At 43.4% G+C, this 22,282-nt stretch overlaps 1 protein-coding gene across 2 annotated transcripts in view; it reads right to left on the reverse strand.

Moving 5' to 3' along the window:
- Nucleotides 1–447: 447 nt before the first annotated feature.
- The window catches only part of ap3b2 (adaptor related protein complex 3 subunit beta 2), a gene marked incomplete at both ends in the record, with an annotated part of 47,705 nt that continues 25,870 nt past the window's right edge, over nt 448–22,282 (reverse strand). The window contains 16 exons of one of the 2 annotated variants that reach the window (XM_080475367.1): nt 448–598; nt 765–903; nt 3,746–3,843; nt 5,139–5,223; nt 6,447–6,675; nt 7,023–7,132; nt 7,226–7,313; nt 8,569–8,734; nt 9,604–9,781; nt 10,012–10,126; nt 10,770–10,808; nt 16,606–16,724; nt 17,815–18,001; nt 20,789–20,965; nt 21,077–21,186; nt 21,819–21,951. In XM_080475367.1, the coding sequence (XP_080331493.1) occupies nt 448–598; nt 765–903; nt 3,746–3,843; nt 5,139–5,223; nt 6,447–6,675; nt 7,023–7,132; nt 7,226–7,313; nt 8,569–8,734; nt 9,604–9,781; nt 10,012–10,126; nt 10,770–10,808; nt 16,606–16,724; nt 17,815–18,001; nt 20,789–20,965; nt 21,077–21,186; nt 21,819–21,951 (2,124 nt within the window). Of the gene's footprint in view, nt 599–764; nt 904–3,745; nt 3,844–5,138; nt 5,224–6,446; nt 6,676–7,022; nt 7,133–7,225; nt 7,314–8,568; nt 8,735–9,603; nt 9,782–10,011; nt 10,127–10,769; nt 10,809–16,593; nt 16,725–17,814; nt 18,002–20,788; nt 20,966–21,076; nt 21,187–21,818; nt 21,952–22,282 lie in introns of both variants that reach the window. The other variant, XM_080475368.1, reaches the window with a different exon arrangement.

The raw sequence follows: 22,282 nt of genomic DNA on the forward strand, positions 1-22,282 counted from the left end.
TTATTGTGTTCACTCTTCCTCTTGCTGCTTCTGTCTCAATACACCACCTAGTGGTGCAAACTGGTAGTGCAAGGCGAAACGGGCTGTGTCGACACCGACAGCCGTCTCGTGAGATGAGCTCAAGCCTTTTCTTTACTCTCTTCCTGCTCACGATTGAAAAACGAGCAGCCGAATCCGCTGAAGGAAAATCACAAGTTGTGCCTGAAAGCTTCAGAAAAGTGTCGCCGTATCTGTGGCGGAGCTTCTGGACGAAATTCAAGCGTCGCCGGTTTGGTTTTCTAGTCTGACCTCAGAGCTGTACTCATCCTCCAACCCCTCAGGCTCTGAACAAAACAACCTTCTGGAAACGTCCCAACGGACGAGGAGAAACGCCGGCGGCGCTACACGGACGGCGGTGAGGTGAGGTGGGTGGGGGTGGGGGTGGGGGGGGTGGAGTCAGAGGCGGGGTCACTGCGTCAGAGCCTGCAGGATGTCCTTCACCAGCATGGTGCCGATCACCATCTTCTCGCAGTTGACCGTCAGCTGGGCCGATCCGTCCTCCCCCGTCGCCACGGTGACCAGCACCAAGCTGCCGCTGGTCACCGTCCTGCCGGCGAACCTGTGGAGAGGACGAGCAGGAGGAGGAACGGGAGGACTGAGGTCAGAGCAGCAGGTCGGAAGTAAGTCAGAGTAAAAGGAGGAGGAGGAACGGGTCAGACGGCCTGATGGAAACTACCAGAGCGACTCGGCCGGACAAGCAAACCGCCGACTCCACCCGGTCTCACCTGCACTCCCTGTCCGAGCCGCACGGCACCCTGCTGAGGTTGGCGGCGGCCGTCACCCTCTGGACGATGGCGTGTTCGTTCCGGCACTCCCCATCGAGCGTGAGCTTCTCCGTGATCTCGTTCATCCCCATCAGCTGGCCTGTGTGGGGGAGGGGCGGAGCGAGGGAGCACAGAGGGAGGAGCTCAGACGTTGCTACGTCACAGACTCTCGGAACGATTATAGCGAAAGTACCGATGCTTCCCACCGGACACACAAGTCAAGTACCGCCAGTACTCGCGTGTCGCCTCACGATGATTCCATGAACGACGAGTCGAGTCGTCTAAAAGTACGCTGTGCGGTATCGGGCCCGATACTGGAATCGGTATCGGTGCATCTCTATCTCATAACCAAGAAAAAAACTCTTTCATTGAGCCCAAAATTTGATGATTTCTCTGAAATCCAGATTCAAACGGTTGAATCCATTTAGGAATTAAATTATTTATTAACACTTTTCATGGGGTTCCAAGTAATTTTTTTTAATCTTCAATTTCTTTTAAGAATTTGTCCGATTTCATACAATAAGACTCGTTTTTGAGATTAATCAGTGGATCATTTTAAAGGTTTCCACAGAAAAGCGACCAAAGGAAACAGATTTTTTTTTTTAAAAGTGCCTGTTATGGTGTTTTTCTTCATCGTTCTTTCAAGAATTCACTCTTTTTATTCTTTCAATCGTTCATTTAAACTTTAAAAATCTACCAGCCACAGTGGCGGCCGATCTAAAAAGTTCAACCTGATTTAGATCCCCGAATTCTACCATTGCTGTGTCGGCAAAATCAAAGAGTGACTTGTAAAAAAAATTTTTTTCATTATTAAACATGGACGCTGATATTTTGTAATAACCTGCAATATGTGAGAAATTATTACAAAACGCGGCAAAGTTTATAAGAAAATGCGTTTGAGAATTTTATTACAAATGCAGCAGATTATTACAAAATGTGGCGCTATTACATAATGAGTTGAACATTTATTCCATTTTTAAATAATGCGGCGCTACACGTCTCTTTGATTTTGCCCGTCATTGAGAGCCCTCCATTTTCTGATTGGCTTATTGTGGGGGGGGGGGGGGGGGGGGAATCCACTTTTTTCCACGAACCTGTCGCTCTTGTAATTTGACACCAGCTTCAGCGCGCTCCTACTGGGCTTGATGAACTGTACTCGGAGAGAACTATTGAAACTGAGTGTTTCCGTTTCATTTATTCACTCGGTAACATCGTGTGTGAGACCGAAAACACTGAGAACGTCTCCTTTAATCGGCTGTCTTCAGACTTTAAGGCAGAATCTGTCGGATTTTTGATTTTCAAACTCCTCCGTTTGAATTAATCCACTGGATTGAAAATGTGGGAAACATCCGAACAGTCACAACAGACACAATCAGGTGAAATGTTGCTCTCACAGTCTGGTTCCAACCTGAAGCTCAACATCTTGACAAAATGGCTGCTGGTCTGATCAGATGTTGAAAGATTTTCTCTGAATTATGACATTAAAGTCAGAATACTTCTTCTTTTCTATTTGAATCTTTCATCTCAGAATTCTACTTTTTCCAGGATTCTGAGATTAAAGTCAGATTCCAGAGAAAAATGTCCAGTTCTGAGGTTTGAGTCATAATTCTGACTGCCCCCCCCCTCTCAGATTAACATTAGAAATTTGGAATTAACGCTTCGATTTTAGAAATACAACATTAAGTCGAAACTCTGAATTGTTTCTAATAATTCTGACTTCTTTTCTCACAATTCCAAGATTCCAAATCAGAGTTCTGAGAAAGAAGTTAGAAATCTGAGATTAATTTCAGGAAGAAGAAGATCATAATTCTGACTTTTAATCTCAAATTCCAAGAAATAAACTGTCAGAATTCTGAGATAAAAGTTATAATTCTGATGTTTCTAGTAATCCCAGCATTGATGAAAAAATTAAATAAAACTTACAATTCCGATATATTTTCCTGGTAATTTCAACTTTATTTACCAAAATTCTTCAGTCAATCCAAATGGATTTATATAGTCATTTATAACACAATAACTTAAAACGGAGACTGCATTAAAATATACAAAATATTAAAAACAAACAGTAACCTAACAGCAATAAAATGTATATGAGACTAATAATAATAATAATAATAATAATAATAATAATAATAATAATATATTTCTAGGGGGAAAAAAGTCAGAATTCCAAGAGAAAAGTCAATATTTTGAATTAAATCGTAAATATTTCTTCTATTTCTGAGGAATAAATAAGAATGAATATTTTTGCCTTGATTTTCAGAATTTCTTTTTGGGGGGGGACGTTTAATCCTCGTCCACAGATGAAGGACTTCAGCCCCCCCCAGAGGTGTCCCTTGGGACTCTGAACTGAGTCGGGCTGTGAGAGCAGGTGGGGGAGTGCTGCTGTGAGCTGGACTTCCTCTTTCAGTGCTTAAAATGTGAGTCGGGGTCGGTGGTCGGGCAGCAGGGTCAAACCAAGGCGGGGCGGGGCGGGGGGGGGGGGGGGGCGGGGGGGGGGGGGGGTAAACAGAAAGAGGAGTGTGGGGTAGGGAGGGTGGGGGGTGGAATGGGGAATGGGGGGGACGTACAGACAGATCTATGGAGGAAAACTTACCCAGACTCTGTAAAAGCTTCTCTATGTGGGGGGGACACGACATTAAAGAGTCACTGCGTTGGAAAACCAGCGTCACACCAGAACACATGCTGCCGACCAGTGTGGTGGATTAACAAGTGACCAGCAGATTAAAAAAAAAACACTAAACCAAGTGTTTGAGAGAAGACAGACTTGACTTACACCCAATGGAAACTTCTTCCATATATAGAATAAATAGCAGCTTCCAATGGGTGTAGTTCTGTCTTCTCTCTGAACCGCCCCTTCTAAACTCTCTCGACTGGTTCTGACTACGTGATGTCAGTGACCAGCGGGTCATGTTTCCATGTCCCCGCCGGCGCCGCCCCACCTTGCTCCTTCTTGAACTCGTTCTCCGTGAGGAAGACGGAGCGCGTCAGCTCGCCCACCGGAGGCTGGATCGACACGAAGAACTTCCTGGTGTGGGTGCTGCAACAAGAGGGACACTGTCAGTCGGGCACATTTTGATTGTTTTGGAGGCAAACAAAAGAGCTCTGTTATAAAGGAAAATACATCAAGTCAAAGCATCGTGAATATAAAAATATACAAAAATATATATGTCTTAAAGCCTGATTTTAAAAGAAGTGAGTGCGTCTTTAAAGAGGAGATTTGTTGCTGCTGGCTTGACTTCAATCGTCTCTTTTAATCAGGATGTCTTAATAAAATACACAGAATCTGTATTAATTCAGTTAGTGGGAGGAAGATGCTCTAGAATCTAGATGACAGAGGAGGAAGATGCTCTATAATCTGGATGTTGGTGGAGGAAGATGCTCTATAATATGGATGTCAGGGGAGGAAGATGCTCTATAATCTGGATGTTAGTGGGGGAAGACGCTCTATAATATGAATGTCAGGGGGAAGGTGCTCTATAATCTGGGTGTTAGTGGAAGAAGATGCTCTATAATATGAATGTCAGGGGAGGCGGATGCCCTATAATCTAGATGCCAGTGGGGGAAGATGCTCTATAATCTAGATGTCAGTGGAGGAAGATGCTCTATAATATGACTGTCAGAAGAAGATGCTCTAGAATCTAGATGTCAGAGGAGGAAGATGTTCTATAATATGGATGTAACATGAGGAAGATGCTCTATAATCTGAATGTCCGAGGGGGGAGATACTCTATAATCTGGATGTCAGAGGAGGAAGATGCTCTATAATCTGAATGTCCGATGGAGAAGATGCTCTAATCTGGATGTTAGAGGAGGAAGGTGCTCTATAATCTGGATGTCAGAGGAGGAAGATTCTCTATAATCTGGATGTTAGTTGGAGGAAGATGCTCTAATCTGAATGTTAGAAGAAGAAGATGCTCTATAATCTGGATGTCAGAGGAGAAAGATGCTCTATAATCTGGACGTTCTGCTTCCTCTGCTGATGAGGAGAAAGCTCTTCCAGAGGTAAAGGTATATGAACGTCCATCTTTCATGTTGCCATCAGGTCAGGATGAACAAGGAAGCTGAAGCCAACGGGAGTTTAGTGAAATAGTAAAGAGCAGTGATGGTCATGGTGACCTGAGAGACAGCAGCTGGTTTCATGTACAATCAAAGTAATTAGTAAATCAATCAAAGTAACCAGTAACTAGTTGAAGCCCATAGTGGCGGCGTTAAAGTTTCTACAGTTCAGTCAATCGGCATTTGAACCACCAACCCCAGCCCGGCAGGAGCCGTTTGACACGAGTGGAGATTCCCTGAAGCGGGGGGACGTTTCTAAAAGTGCATCGTTCTCACCACAGCTGGAAGTTTGCTGCTTGCGTCGAGTCGCAGAAGTCGATGCCCATGACGGCCGTGGCGCTCTCACCTGCAGGCAGCAGCTCTGTGGACGCGAAGAAAGACGCCGCGTCAGCGCAAATACAATCCGGCTTCCACAGAGGAAAACACACCTTGACTGCATTTTCTATTTCTATTTTTTTGCTGTAAATGTGAATTTGGCCGCTCACTTTCTCAGCGGGTCAGTGCAACGTGCGCCATAGACCGGGCCAGTTTTACATTGAAGACCTTTGAGCTACAAAAGGGATTCAAACCCTGATCCCCTCACACTCGGACTCAAGACTTCGCCCACTGCCCCACCGAAGAACCGCAAACATGTTTGGGCAATTAGAGCTTCTCCAGACGAAGGCAGAAACACATTTTTAACCCTTAATCATTCGGGTGATAGGTTATGACATCATAATTTCCTCATTTCTTTGCACCACAGAACTTAATTCCAGACGGCAAAGAAGTTGTGTTTTATATAAAAATAGGTGCAGATTTGATATATTTTGAAAATAATGACACTTCAGCTGGTTTCCATGTTTCTCCTTCACACAAACTCGGTTGTATTTTGTCCCTCGCTTTGTCTCCTAGGCCTCGTTTACGCGACAACCTTTTTCAAGTGAAAAACGCGCCGTTTTTGATGTTTCGTTTCAGAAAAGTTTCACATCGACACGGCAGCGTTTTGAAAGCGAAGTAGTTGGCATGCCAGGCCATGAGTTGGCGCTGTTGCTTGTTTTTGTAATGACTCATCACGTCGCGCAGGGGTCCTGTCTGGACATTCACATGACGTCCATTCAATGTCCATGAAAGACATTTAGAAAAACAAACTTTCATTCTGGCTTCCCTGCAGTCTTCTGAGGCGCGGAAATCATGTCTTAAAGACGTGAGTTGGTCCCCTCTTTGCTCAGTGGGTTCCTACAACTGTGGTGTGCGGTAGCACCGTTTGCTTCCATCTACACAGAGATGGGGTCGGAGCGTTTTCGAAAAGTTGCGTTTTCGAAAAGTTGCGTTTTCGAAAAGTTGCATTTCCCCCTGTTTACATGGAGACGGGGGGAAACTTCTACCTCAGGAGCCGTTTCTGAAGGTTGTCAGTGGCTCAGAGCAGCGTTGTCGTGCGAACACAAAGCAAACAAACAGATTTGTGTTTTCATTGGTGTGAACGAGTCCTAAAGTGGGCAAAAGTCAGAATTCAGGATCCCCCGAAACGCGTTTTCACAAAGCTCCCCCGCTGTGGGTCTCACGGGCCAACCTCGCTGGTCCCCGCAGATGTCTGCCACCGCTCACCGATCTCCGGGAACTCTTTGACTCTCATCCCCGACTGCAGCTTGACGTCCTTTATGTGCAGGTTCTTGGCGTCGGAGGTGGCGTTGTTGGTGAACTGCATCTGCACGGCCACCATGTTGGCGTCGGGGCTGAAAGGCTGGCGGCTGAAGCAGTACTCCACCGACAGCCCCTCGCCGGTGATCCGGTGCAGCAGCTCGTAGTTCTTCAGCGCGCTGGACGGGGCGATGGTCTGCAGGGGGAGACAGAGGGAAGGGGAGACGAGCGAGGTACTGAGTGGAAGGCTGAGTCAGCATTTAAAAAGAAGAGCTCAAACTGTGGTTAAAGACTTATCAATCTGGTGATCACGTGTAGGACCTGATCAAATGTTATAGACTGGGGAATTTGTTTATATCGCAGGGGTGATTGTAAATAGTGTATATACCCTATGTCCATGTTTGTTTGTTTTTTAAATAATTGTTGTCTTAAATGTACGAGGACAATAGAGGGAAAGTCCCCCGTGGCTCAATCTGGTGTGTTTACACATTAAAGTGCACTGTCCTCTCCAAATAACCTCCTAAAGGAGAGGGGAGTACTCACAGCCGGGGAGAGCACGGAGTCGGACAGGGACAGTCCCTCCAGGTCCGTCACCAGGCTGCTGGACAGGAAGCTGTTGACGGGCGTCACTTGAGGGGAAGGAGCTGGTTCGACTGAAGAAGAGGAGCAAGTCAGAGGAGAGTTCAGTTCCCGCGGGAATCCTGAGAGTCGTCACGACCGAAGGGGACGCAGACGGAGACACTCACAGTCGTCCAGGTCGAGCAGAGACATTTCCTTCTTCTCTTTCTTGTTCTCTTTCTTGACAGGCTTCGATGGAGGTTTGGATTCCACGGGCTGGAAGGAGATCGACAAGGAAACAGCGGTGGGCAACTCATTTCCCCGGAAGGTCACGTGAAAGATTATCACTGCTACTGATGGCCGACACTCCAGTTTCCTTCATCGCTTGTTTGTTTTACTTTCTTTTGATTAAGGTTTTCTTTTAACAATGTTGGTGGTTGGGTGTAACACATATCCATAATTATTTTACTGTTATATTTACATATATAATAATAACTATTCTTAATACAGAAAGATAAGTATTATTGGAGAAGGCTATTATTTGATAAGTTTACTTCTTCCTACCCCTTTTCATGCATGTTATACAAGGTGTGTGTATGTACAGTATGTATGTACAGTATGTATGTGTGTGTGTGTGTGTGTGTGTGTGTGTGTGTGTGTGTGTGTGTGTGTGTGTACACTTAAACATAGAATTATATATTTTGTATAACTATATTTTTATAAGCTATCATTAAATTATTTATTATCATCAAATGGTGTGTATATATTTTTGGATACGTGTGTGTGTGTGTGTGTGTGTGTGTGTGTGTGTGTGTGTGTGTGTGTGTGTGTGTGTGTGTGTGTGTAAGGGGATTTTGGTAATGTATGTGATTGTGTATGTCACATGCCTGAAATGAATAAATCTTATTTTTTTCAAATACATATATTAATAATATTAATAACAACAACAATAATAATAATAATAATAATAATAATAATAATAATAACAATAGGTATACAGCTTTGTGATAGGTCAAGTCCTTGTTGTCCGGTAGAGGTGCTGATGGTGTCGTCCTTTTCCTGTCTTCTGCAACTTGTCAATTTTTATTTTTTAAATAACAATGTGGCTCACGCAGTCTCAGTCCGTGCGTCTCTCCATTAGATCCAAACATTTTTTTCAACACAATATTCATGAGCTATTGTTGCTCTGCGACACTTTCTTTCCCAGCCTTTGTCTGGAAATCATGATAATATATGTTTTTTTTTTACTTTTTCAGTTCAGAAAATAAAAACTTAATTTTTTCATGAACCATTTTTTTTCCTCCACAGTGAAGCACTGATTTAAGCCACAGTGCTCGACGCAACCAGCAATGTAATATTAGCCAGCAATTCCCAGTGACACCCTGAGGGCGGGCGGAGCAGAGCTGGAGGCCTCCCGTCTGCTTCACTTTCAAAAACTTTGCCTGTTAGAGTAGAATAGACTTCTCAGAGTGAAACGCTCCTCTGGGGTTCATGTCAGTGTCAGCATTGGCTCCGCGCTCGTCGTCGTTACCTTCTTTTTCTTCTTGACCTCGACCTCCGACTCGGAGTCGTCGGACTCCGACCGGCTGCTTTCAGACTCGCTCTCCTCGTCTTCGTCCGACTCGGACTCCGACTCGCTCTTACGCTGTTTGCTCTTTCGCGCGCGCTTTCGTTCCTCCTCGTCGCTGCTCTGCTCGCTGGAATGCACACAGGAGATCAGAAGTCACAGTGACCGAGGAGTCGAATCTTCATCATCAAATAATCCAGAAGAGGAACTTTGCAATGAATTGCCATGATGGGTGTTTAAATAAACTGAAATACATTATATCTCTGTCGGCAATGGGATGTAATGAAATATTCTCATAGTGCTAAAATATTCAATAAGTCAACTGTCGCTATAAATCAATAATATCAATACAGGAAAAATAATACTCTTTATTAGGGAAGTGACAATATTTGTGAATGTCTGCATTTCTTACTGTTTTTTTTTCCCTCAAACTAATAAATGTAAAATACTTGATTAAATTGTTTCAGTGCAGTTTCCTCTTTGCTCTAAAGTTCGTCTGATTGATTCATTCGTCTCCAAATGACCACAAACTTTGAAAAATCAGCACAAACCTGTGTCCATTGGTCATATTGTGGGTATTTGTTGTACAAGCAGAGCAGTGAAGCTCTAATTTAAAAACATTATGCTGAACCTTTTTGTTCAGTATGATGTATAAACGGCACATGAGGGTGTTCTAAAGCAGGGGTGGCAAACATGAGGCTCGTGGCCCAAAACCGGCCTGCAAGAGGCTCCAGTCCCGCCAAGCAAATTTCAAAACAACAACAGCTATGAGAGGCGTTTTGGGGACATTTCACTGTATTTGTCTAGAAAGTAAAATTTAAATTAACTTTATGTTGAGATTGTAGTCATTTACGGTGGTAATTGTTGGTTTCTTTTGGTGAAAATAAAGAAATTTTCATCAATTATTCCACAACAAAGAGAAACAATAAAGTTTAAATTTGAAGGTAATTCATTTTGTCTGTTTTTTTTTGGGTTATTTTACTTGTGTGGGAACACTACCTTTGACTTTCTTGCACGGGCTTCTTCAGCTCTTTCTTCTTCTTCTTTTTCTTCTCCTCCTCATCATCCTCCTCTTCCTCGGACTCGGAGCCTTCCTCGCTCTCTTCACTCTCCGATCCCGAGCCGCTCTCCTCGCTGCCGCTGCCGCCGCTCTCCGACCTGCTGGCCGAGTCCGACTCTATGGGGGGGGGGGGTCAGAGGGCGAAGGGCGAAGGGGTTAGGCAGGGTCATCACACCTGAGGAGTCGAACACTTGTTCATCTGTCAAACCCAGGTGGTTTGTGAAGTGACACCCAGGACGTTCATGTTTCTGATTAACCCGCATACAACCTGTAGTGTCCCACACACTCTCATGCATCAAGCATGTCCCCCCCCCCCTCCTCCTCCCCACCACCACCACCACGGTTACCACTGTCGGCGGACTCCGTGGGCCCGGACTCGCCCTCCGAGTCCGAGTAGAACGGCTTCTCCACCTTCTTCTCCTTCCTTTTCTCGCGGCTGCTGCATTTGGTCCACTCGGGCACCTGGGGGAAGACGGGTGAGAGGGTGAGACGTGACCTCGGCGTGGAAACCCCCTCTTTTTCAGACAGAAGAAGCAGAGACGCGTGGGCGGGTAAACGGGAGCGTGGCCATGAACGCCTCTGCCTGGGCAGCCAAATGAAGCCAGCCGACCTGCTTTTAGTTCGGCCAGTCAAGACGACAGATTCAGTACAAACACTTTGGACGTGGACGTTAGCACCAGGTGTCGCCTTCATGACCAGTTGCGGAAATGCTTTTTTTTTTTTTTTTTTTTTCTTTCTTTCTTTTTTTTTTCTTTGGAATACAGTGAGCAGTTCCATTAAGAGAAGTGACGTCTTCGATGGAGTCCGGACCGTCCACCCACACGAGGCCAATGCGTTTTGCACGCGCACGTGCCAGAGGACGGCGCGCTCCCGCGGAAAGAGTCACTTCTTTAATGGCTAGAGACCGGGGGAAGAAGGGTGCGTTGTCGTTCAGGTAGCTTTGGCTGAGCTAAGCACAGGACAGCGACTACAATAGGCGGGGGGAGGGGGGGGGGGGGGGGGGGGTGTTAAAAAGCACTTGGGTTTTTCTTTTTTCTTAACAATTTGCAGCTTATATGGGTTGGAGGCTCAAGGACGTATGGCTTTTCGCCGCTAACTGACTCACACTCGTTAATGTTGTGACTCGTTCGAGCAGCGCAAAAACCTGGCGGACGTAGAAAAGAAAAAAGATTGGGATGGAGGTGAGATGAGGAAAAAGGAAGGAGAAGGTTGTTTTTTTGGGGGGGGGGGGGGCAAAAAGTCAGGAAAGCAAGAGAAAAAACAGGCACAGAAAGGTTTACAGGGTCTTAAAAAATAAAAATAAGAATGCGTGTTTTTGCATATCACAGAGACAGAAAATCAACCCCAGATTTTTATCATAGCATCGTTAGCTACCAACAAGTACGTTAGCTGGCACAGGAAAAGAGAAACACAATCAAGTGTACTCCAATATAACTTAATGCTGCTGTAAATACTCAGGTAGAAACTGAAAAAAAAAAAAAAAAGAAATCAAAAGTCAACGATAACATTTGCTACTGGCTAACACATCGAAACAATACATGAAAATGCAGTTCACATCTTCATTAGCAACAAAGCGTGGCGCGCGCCCCCCCGCATGGATGAGGTGGACTGAATGAAGACGACTACGGGAGCGATCACATCACTGCAAGTCACGCGGGAAACATCCGTGACACAAATTTCAGGAGAGACCAAGACGGTGCGGCCGAGGAGAGGGGAGGAGTTTGGCTCGGCATCGTGGACTGACGCCGACCGTTCATACAGCTTAGGCTAGTTTGGATACGTTACACTTTTGAGAAGTGGGGATGCACCGATACCAGAGCAGAGCACGTGGCAAAAACATCCCTGATACAACCCGCCGAGTACTACGCGACGTCATGCGTCGGCTACATCGCCCGTACATAAGCAAGCGACGAGAGTAAGACAGACTGCGGGTGCATCCGAATAGTCCCCCCCACCCGGTTCGTGCAACACAAGCAACTTAACCACCAGTGACATTTGGACCAGCAGAGTTAGAACGATGCTACATGCTACATGCTAAAGCGTTTTGGGGGGATCCCACAACACCAATGCTGAATGCTACACATGAATAAAGTATGACTGAGCTCATGCGCGGTACTTTGCATGCTCGGTCCGACCCTGTACCGTTCGCAGTACGTATACATCAGTGTGTAGAATCGATAGCCGCTACGCACCGCTCTGTACGTACAGTCGGCTGTAGCCTCAATGCAGAGGCTGTGCGGAGTCGATTCGCAGCGACGCATAGCCTTTGCGTATCGTTCGTGGGTGGAATACAAATTTAGGCTTTATGGCAGTACTGTTATCGGTACTCGGTATCGGCAAGGAGCTGAAAGTTATTGCTTGTCCTAGTATCGGTGCGTACAGTTAAAGGTTAAAAGTCAACCACTACATCTATACATTGGCGTGTTTTGATTTCTTGCTTTCAGGGTTCTAGTCATGCAAAGTTAAATGGATAAATATCGATACTTCTGTTAACGCTAATGGTTGTTTATGGTTCAGACCTCATGTTTAAAGTTGTTGGGTTCACGATTGTCTTGTCAGAAGCTGAGACGTGTTTGGATGAATGCCGACAAAAAAAAGTCGGTCACGTTTGGAGCTGATGTCTCACGCACAACTTCAGAGTTACTCTCACGTCGTTCAAAGTATCGGCACCTTATCGGGGCGATAGCAGTTTGGAGTGAGAAAGGCGACCAGTGGTTATTGCACATCACTTCCAAGTTCTCCACAGAGGACTGCGTCATCAACATGTTGGATTTACAATTTTCCTGATACAACCTGAGCATTTCAGGGATTTCCAAATTTATGGAGTTGGAAAATCCATATTACACTAATGTAACCAGTCAGTGTTGCTGACGTGGTTTGAATGAGTAATCTGCATGTTTCTGTGCTGCAAAAATTTAAACAATAAAGTTTAAACTGAAGGAAACTGAAGGAAACTGAAGGAAACTGAAGGAAATTGCAGGAAACTGAAGGAAACTGAAGGAAACTGAAGGAAATTGCAGGAAACTGCAGGAAACTGAAGGAAATTGCAGGAAACTGAAGGAAACTGCAGGCCACAGAGGATAACTTCCCATAACACATTAATATTCTCACAGCCTATGAAACTAAAGACATTAAATATAGTAAAGTGTCGTAAAGAAAATCCTCAATTGAGGTAGTTCTGATGTTGTTTTGGATTAAGCACTTGAGATTGAAACGCTTGTACATCTTTGAAGTAGAGTGTTCTGTGTTTCTCAGATTAAGAATGAAGTAAATCAAGAGAACAAATGATAAATAAAAGAAGGGAACTGACGGAGGATTCCTCCCATTAATCTCCTTTCATCAACGCTGCGAGGTTAGAGGAGACTGGAAGAGAGAAAGAGTGAAACACCACTGCACTCCCACACTCGATGACTTGGGGAAGGGGGGGCACCTCTCTCCAGTCTCCCAGAAGGCCGATGCGCCCCTCTCCGGTGTTTAAAACTTCCTCTGACTGTGGAGGCGTGCGACACAGAGGAGAGGGAGAACCTGTCAGAGGCTGCAGACGATCCAGGAAGCTTTTTGTTCAATATTTCCTGGAGTGTGACCATTTTCCAAAACGTCACCTTGAGTTATCCAGACAGCCCGCAGATTATTACTTTACTAGGTAAGAATGTTTTAAAGGGAAATTTAAAAAAATATAAAAGATAAATCACTGTGATCACATCTGATTGCATTTATTACATAAAGACTTGCATATATGTGATGTAGTTGAAGTATAATATTTAATGTAAGTTAAGTTATAGGAATATATGCCTCATTTCCTATTCATTTCATTTGAAGCTTCATTTTGTTGTTTATTCTAAAAAATGTATAAGTCTAAAGGGACAGCATCTCACAATGTGAGAAATTATTTTATATGATTTATTATTAATTAGAACTATTACAACTCTGTATGTTTGTATATTATTAAATCCATTAAAATTTTCCTATCATTAAATATACACAGTGTGGATGTTTTTATTTAATTGAATGCACAAACTAAAACATATCAATTCATTTCTGTTCATTAAATGTATTAAATCAAAAAGGCAGTATCACAAAATATAATTTTCTAAAAGATATGTATCCTTTATTTTTAACTGGGGGTTGTAAATATCAAAATTGGGGAGAATAACCTTCTATATGATGAGTGTATAAATAATTTCTAAAACTTTTCCTATGATAGTGTATATTTTGCGTGAACAGAAATCCAGGTTAGAGGTTTGGGGAGTTAGTGTTGGATAAAATACAAAATCAAGCCACTTTAGAAAAATAGAATACTGGTTATTTATAGTTGTTAATTATATTATACATCCCCAATCTGTAATCATATACATATATAATACAAATTTAATTGACACCGTATTTCCAGTTAATACAATAAGTCTTAAAATCCAGCAGAAGCCATTAAAATGCAGTATGTTTTAGCACCAAGCTAAACCCACTGATACTATTATTGTCAATAATACTTTTTCTGGTTGTGTCATAATCAGGTTCAGGTGTGTTGGATTTATTGCAAAGCAGGTTTTCAGCGATGAGACTACTTTTTTTTTTCTTTTTCAGGCAGTCCAACCACAAAGCCTCAGTTTAACAAGTACAAACCAACCGCTTTGGAAAAGGGCCGGCACTCGTTTGATAATCGGCAGTAAACTGAGTCAAATCAACGCAAGCGAGCGCCTGTGGCCTCGTCTTGAAATCTGCATCACAAGTAAAATGACAGGTTAACACTTTGGGATGAGATATTGAGCCGTGAGATACAAAAAAAAACAACTAAATCACCATGTTTGTTTGACAGTGAAATCAAACCTTGAGGGTCACGCCCGAAAACGTCTGATCAAGTTGTGATATTTGATCTATTTTTGGTTAAAAATAAATAAAGTGACGGCTTCAAGTTTTGATTCCACGTCTTCATTTACAACACATTGTTGCTCATGAACCGATGGCACATGGGGGTGAGCGGGATGTGAGAAGGAGGAGGGAGGGAGAGACTCTACGAGACTTTCACTTCGACTCAAGAAACATCCACCCAGTGTTTGACACCAGCCACTGGCTGCCGCCCGATCCCATCCCTTCTGGATCGCATGTGCGATCGGCTCAAAGAACTGTGAGGACGGGCCGGGAGAGCTGCTGCCAGACAGAAGCTCGTGCAGCAGAGAGGACGAGAGGACGAGAGGAGCTCCAGCACTGTTTCCCTCCTGATTCAGACACTTTTAAAGGTGCAGTACGCAATATTTTAACAGTACTAAGTCACTGCGGATTTAGTGCATACAGATTGGATCCTGGATTTATAGATATCTTCATGACTTCAAACACAAACACCTCGGGCCTGATCGACTAAAGGATCACAGATGTGAGGAAGCTGAGCAACAATAAAGCGTGCGCCATCTACTCACAAAAACATAAACTAACAAAGCCTGAACAGAGCCCTTGTGGCATTTATGTGTTTGGAGAGAAATCCCAAACAAGCTTTTGTTTACACCCCACATGCTTTTTTGTTTTTAACGCATCGTAGCTACTCGGCATCGTGTGGTTTTCGCTGATCGGCACATCATCTCATACTGCATTTTTCTGTTGGTTCGTTCGCTCTCGCTGGTCGCAGCAGAAGCACGATCACCCCAAATTTCTGACCTTGACCCGGTCTGACAGTGTGATGTTTGGACCTAAGACCAAAGATTTCGCCACGATTCTCCTACTGTTGTTTATCTTTCGTCTGTGATGGCAGGAAATTAGTAGTTTTAAAGAGATCCAGCGATGATAAAATAACACACACTATCTGTTTTAGCACATTTCCTGTTACTGATATGGAATATAAGCAGCGTGTTCTAGAAGCTGCAGGACCAAATTTATAACTAATTGATTAAATTACAACACGCAATGTGATTTACGTGGCCTGAAAGTAATTTAGCTGTTTATGTTGTGACTTTTCTTATTGTTGGAATTTTTTTTCTGTGACAATCTTCCTCTTTTTTTGACCAAATTTAGATTTACGTGCAACAAGAACGTTGTATGAATTTGCAGTTATAATATGTCAATTGTTCGCATGTAAACAGGGCGTGGATCAGTGTTTTCCAACCTTTTCCTTGACAAACCGGAATATTTACGGTCGTAAAACCAGACGACTACATTCAGTTCTAATTTTGTCCATTACTTCAATGAAGTCTATTGGAACACTGCTTTCTCTTCTTTCTTTTGACCGATTCATCATTCTACACTTTTGAATATTTTGTTTTATATATTTTTAAATAAAAAAACAAACTTTCAATGTAAAGGCTGTAATGTAAACTTAGTGGTATTAAATGAATTCAATGCTGAATCACCTACTTTTAAAACATATTTTTTAATGTATTTATACCCCTTAAAATCAAGAGGACTTTGCGACCCTCCATGGCGCCATCTTCTGATTATTTCACAAACTGAAATAAAAATGAATTGGCATGAGGATGCGGTATATATATATATATATATATATATATATACAGTATATATGACTGAAAATTCTTACATTAAAAAAATATTACGCACTTCACCTTTAAAAATAGATTTTCCTTCCTAAATATTATCGCCCATCGATATATAAAAGTAATCCTCCTTTCTCCTTTCTCTGGTGGGACGTTATTGAAGAGGCAGGTGGACACTGAAAGGGATGAGGCGTTAATGCTAATGAGCCGTTAATGCTAATGAGCTGCAGCTACTAATGGGAGTGAATGGATGATGGTCAGTGGGAGAGGGATCAATGTTATATTGGAGTTGGGGTTATATCGGATGCGAGGTGGCTCTGGTGGCTCTCTCCAACCCCTCTGTGGCACTGCTCTGGGGAGGGAGCAACCCTCGCCGCCCTCCGTCTTTCGGGGGCCCCGGAGATCCCGGAGGGCCCCCGTGTCTCTGTATGTTACTGTTCCCACTGCACGCACAGACTCCTTCACCTCCACGTTGCGCACGGAGGGGTCAGGGGCGGCTTCGGGCCAGTCGGGCAACTCCTGGTAGCCCCCGGCCTTGGCATTCAGCAGGTGGGACAATGAACCCAACTGGAAGTGGTCTCGATCTGCAAGAAGAAAACACGATGATGACGCACCACAGAGATAAGAGGTTTTTCTTTTTCTTTTCAACTGATATTATATGTTAAAAGGGGACGGAATGCTGTGAAAGCTCAGCTTATTTCTATTTATGTGGAAGCAGGATATTTGTACCTGATGCATGTGGTCTACTGGATGGCGCCTCTGCATAAGCTCGCAAATATTCTATGTCAACCCTTGAACAACTTATGAAACTCGTGATCAGATGGGTTTTAACCCATTTGAAAAGCAGGTGGGAATTTGTTCAGCCTTCAGCAGAGACGCTGCTCTTATTGTTGTGAGGAGCTTTTCCTCAACTTTTATCTGCTGACTTGTTTTCACAAATCTTCTGTGTTGCACCACAGGTCTTGCATTCTTCTTCTGAACACCTTCTTTTCCAAACAGCTTCAACTTTGCAACTAATTATTTCCCATCTTGCATTTTCTTTTTTATCCATTTGTGTGACAATATCTGATTTTCTTTTTTCCAGCTCGAACGCAACGCTATGTTCATTTGTTCCATCAAAACACGTCCGAGTCCATGGAAACATTGCAATCTGCATCCAAGCAATCAAACATGTAAATGAAACAGTTTCTAGCTGTTGTCATGTGAACAGCCTGAAGTCTTCTGTATCCTCGTATTTGTACATGATGTCACTCACGGTCTTATTCTTAGTTGCAAACTGAAAGCACAATCTATTCGCGTGCCTCTGGACACTCCATGCAGGATCTTTGTAAATCCAGCCCACAGGATGAAATACTTGTAATTTCACATTCGTATCTTTATAGTACAGGCTGCTGAGAAGTCCAAGTGACCATGTAAGTCATCAACGACCTGAACTTTGGCCCTGATAAAGTTAGTAAACCACATTGTAACACCGTGATGCCAAACAGTGCACGTAACCTCCTCACCTCTTCTCTGACTTCATTCTGATTTAGTGAAAAAAAAAGAAGACATTTTAGATGCTGTAGTGACGAAGGAGTCCGAATATAAATGGAGATCGTAAAAAAAAAAAAGAGCTTAAAAGAAACTGTGCAGGTCGTCATGGTTACCTGAACAGATATAGAAAGCCTCCTGTACCTTTAAATGGAGACTCGAGGACCGGTGCAGGCTTGAGGGCGAGGAAGAGTTTCTTGGCGTACTTGCTCAGGGCTCCACTCTTCTCGGTGGGCACAATGAGCTGGCGGATGAAGCGCGCCCGGTCGCGGATGTCGTAGTTTTGGTCGTATTTGGCCAGGTTGAGGACGTACTGCGTCAACAGTTTGGTCTGTAAAGGGGAAGACACAGAAAGGATATGTTATTATTCCCCTTTGTGAGGATAGAGTGGTCGTCATTAACAAGCCATTTAATGGTAAGATATAAGTGTTAAAGAAAGCTATTTTGCTCTATTTAAAGGGGACATATCATGCTAAATCCACTTTTTTAGCCCTTAAATGCATTTTGTTGTATATTTAGAGTGTTTAGAAGTACAGAAAAGTTCAAAGTAGTCTCTTCAGGTGCTCCGTTGATATCTTTATATTCTGTTTTGGTCATATTTTGCGATCGGTTTCGATTTTTCTATTCTCTATTACGTTTTTTGAACAATGACGTCACAGTATTCTCAGCGGAACTGCCAAATTAGGACATCGACATTTCGAGCAATCCGCCATTTTTGTTTCTCGCTGCGATTTTGTAGTCCAACCGAAGTTACGAGAGGATAAGTCGAAATGTTCGGTTGTTGGATGTAGTAACCCACAAGCTTCGTTACGCCGTCTCCCAGCATCAGAACCTTTTCGAAGTGCCTGGTTGAGTTTTATTTTTCACAGAAATGTACCCACATCTGTGGGTAAGGTCATTTTTGTGTGCGCGAATCACTTTAAGGACGACTGCTTCAGCAACCTCCGCCAGTATAAAGAAGGATTTGCCGAAAGACTTGGTCTGATTGAGCGGTCAGTTCCTTCTATCTATGGAGACGACGAACAGAGCACTTCGGTAAGCTGTATATAACGCTAAAAAGTGTGATGATAAGACGTCCCTGTCATTGTTTTGTTAGCATTAGCAGTTGCACCGTCTTCGTATGTTAGCGCTGTGTGCTCGTTTTAGATTATAATGTAACTTCTGTGTTAAATAGTCGTTGTAATACAGGCAGTATTGTAGTAGTGGGCATGGATGGAGAAGTTAGTGTAAATATAGTAGCACACCATTGCGTTACATCCATATGAAGACGTTGTTCTGTAGGTGCATCATCGTCATTTTCATCTCGCTCCGCCGGGTCCGACTCTGGCTCCAACATGTATGGCTGGATGGACAAATCTTCCGTTGTTGACATTTTGTAAATAATGTGTGAATATAAAGTTTCTGCGCCGCTAGATAATTGTATCTGTTCTATCAAACTACAAAGATGGCCGAACAGGGTGGCGTTGAACCGAGTATCACCTCTGCAACCTGGAGAGGAGGAGGGGTATGAAGTGTCTCATTTGCATTTGAAGAGACCGCCCCAAAACGAGTTGCTCTCAGAAGCACATCAGAAAAGGGGTTGAAAAGGGGCCTGTGGAGCTATAATAATAAGGAATTCAGACCCAAGCATTGCAGTTCCGCGTTGTATAGACCACAACTGTATGATTTATATGTAAAAAGGAAGGATTTAAAAGCATGATATGTCTCCTTTAAAACCATTTGAGATGCAAATGTTTCATAGGGTTTTCTAATTGTGAGCTGGCAGTAACTCCTACATAATGTAATGCTGTTGTTTATACTCGGATGTATTTGAACACTGTTTGCTCATTAGTAAGGTGTCTGCAGATGGATTAAGTTAACTCAATGAAGCAGTGCTAATAGTTTAAAGGCTTCAGGAAGTTAATGGAATACTTTGGGCCTTAATACCTGGTGCCGGGATGCTAAATGCTAACCTCCAGAGTTAGTCCACGGTGTTTCAGCAGCATTCATCATTAAATGAACTTGTTGACGATTGTGATTAAAAGCCTTTCGATGTCTCCTAATGAACCCGATATATTGGGCTGACGATGTTTAAAATACTTGATGACAAATTCTGCTGAAATTCAACTGTTTTCTGAGCTTTTATTGTGTGATGGTAGTAATGTAAGCTGATTGACACGTCTCGTCTTAACTGAAATTATTCTTGAGGGGCCTTTAACATTCGGATCATCCTTTTCTCCGTTCACTAGGGAGGGAGGGGGCGAGAATTTTCACACCTTCATTTGGTTCAGGTGGCGTTCACATTCACTTTAGAGACGGGATCAAACTGCCTGGAAAATGTCACGCGATTACACCAGCTGAACACTGAGAGGCAGTGAAGAGGAAACACGGCTCATTGATTGGTCCGGACGGAAACCAGAAGTCCCATCACTTTGGCCCGTGGTGGCTAGGCTAGTTAGCTCGTGGCTAATGGGTAGCCACAAACAACCACGATAAATAGTCTTCAGACCAGATATCAATGAGCGCCTTCTTCTCTACTTCTTCCTCACTACTCCACATCATATAGATATTTTCAAAACTTTTTCTTTCTGCGTCTGCTTCTTCTGATTCATGCAGTTAGCTTTGTTTGTTTCCTACACAGAATGCATTGCGCACTACATCTCGTCCTTTCACCCCGCCCGCGAGGAAGATTGTTTGTAAAGGAGCTGAGACCTAGCATTTCAAAAGCACCATAGTTTGGGGGAGTGTTCACGTCGCACCAAACAAAATGTTTTTTCTGTGAAAAGAACTCCGGTCTGGATCAAGCAGGGGAACGATAACGCGCCCTGAGTCAACAAAGAATTGAGTCACTTGGAAGATCCATAGTTGCTATTGTGTTCTGTGTTGCTTTACAAATAAATCTAAATCTAAATACATTTGAGGATTACAAAGTACCAGTTTCTTTTTATGTTGTGTGTTTCCTATTACTTCCTAACATAAATTTGTGGGTTGCAACCCGGTGAGCTTGTTGCTGGAGTGTCTTAGAATGAAAACGAGAGTTTGCACTGATGTTCTGACTGGTTAAAAAGTCTCTAGCACATCTGCTGGTGTTGATGGTTAGACTTTTACTTGACCGGTTCACAGACTGTATCATTCCCACCTGCTTGGAGTTGGTTAGATACAGCTTGGCAGCCAGATTGATGATCTGCAGCTTGACGATGTCCTCCTCGTTGGTGAAGGACTTGGCCATCTTCCTCAGGACATCCGGGGCAATCTTTGGTACGTGCTCGCAGTATTCTCCGATCAGCCACAGGATGCTGGCCCGCGCCATCGGCACCTAATCGCACGGGGACAATCGAAAGCTCTTAATGAGAGAGCCGCTTTCAAGAGGTGGAGTCTCCGCTCCAGACACTGTAACGAGATATGGCGGGATGCAGAGGACTCTCACCTGGATGTTATCCGTCAGCTTCGCCATGTGCTTGATGATGTCACTGTGCTTCTCTGGTTGCATCTGCAGCAGCTTCTTGATAACAACCACCGACTCCGCCACCACCAACTCTGTAGATAGGGAGAGAGACTGAACTAGGACATTTCTGGTGAAATATTGCGTGTGCCCGCCGCTCGCTGCCGACTAGCATCCCCTCCATTTTGTGTTTTTCAACAAAATCCCAACCGCTTTGACTGGCCAAATTTACAGGGTTTTTTTTTTGCAATTATTGAGGAAACACTTTGTTGAATCGTTAACAAAAGCCATAGCACACTATTCCAGCATTGTTTGCATGTTTGGATGTGCTTTCTGTGTGCGTGCTCCCATTTTCACCAAAATCCGATCCGCTTTGACTGGCAAATGTTTTGCAGTTTTCTTTACGATTACTGCAGAAATAGTTTGTCAAATCGTTAACAAAAATGATAACACACTATCCCCGAATTTCCAGTACGTATTAATGTGCTTTATTGTACGTGCTCCCAACGGTGCAGGACGAGTTTCGCGTTGAAAATCCAACTTTAAGCGAAACACGAAAAAAATAAAAAAACAACAAAAAAGAAAGGGTGCCCTTGTGTATTGATATTTGCACCTTACCTCTCAAGTCCAACAACCGAATCCACAAACTGGTTCCTCATCTCCACATTTTACCGTTACAGATAATCAAGTTTAAGTACATAAAAAGACCCCCAGAAGTTGAACTCACCGTCTCGGTTGGACAGCAGCTGCACCAGACCGTTCAGACACGTGTCTCTGACCTCGCCGATGTTTGTGGCACAGCGGCCGATGGCCTGTATTGTTGCAGCGACAAAATCCTTGTCCATGCTTTTAATGTACGTCTGCCAGAGGAAACAAACCCACTCAGTGTAGTATTTGAAAGAAGGGAATAGATCCATCCAATCACACTAACCACAGACTATACTATACTATACTATACTATACATTAATACACTGTAAATTTTGAAGTAAAATTACATTTTGGTCAGTTTTACACTGGCCAACACCAGGAGTTGAATGGGTTGCTTGAGGTAGTTTTCTTTACTTTTTAAAATGTTTTAATTTATTTATTTGAGCAAACGTGTCAAAAACATATACAAAATACAGATACATAAAAAAATTGAACTAAATCTGTTTGATGGCAATTAAATCTGAATTTAAATAGAAAATAAA

Source organism: Lipophrys pholis (genome assembly GCF_963383615.2).
Source record: "Lipophrys pholis genome assembly, chromosome: 11".
NCBI classification, from domain to species: domain Eukaryota; kingdom Metazoa; phylum Chordata; class Actinopteri; order Blenniiformes; family Blenniidae; genus Lipophrys; species Lipophrys pholis.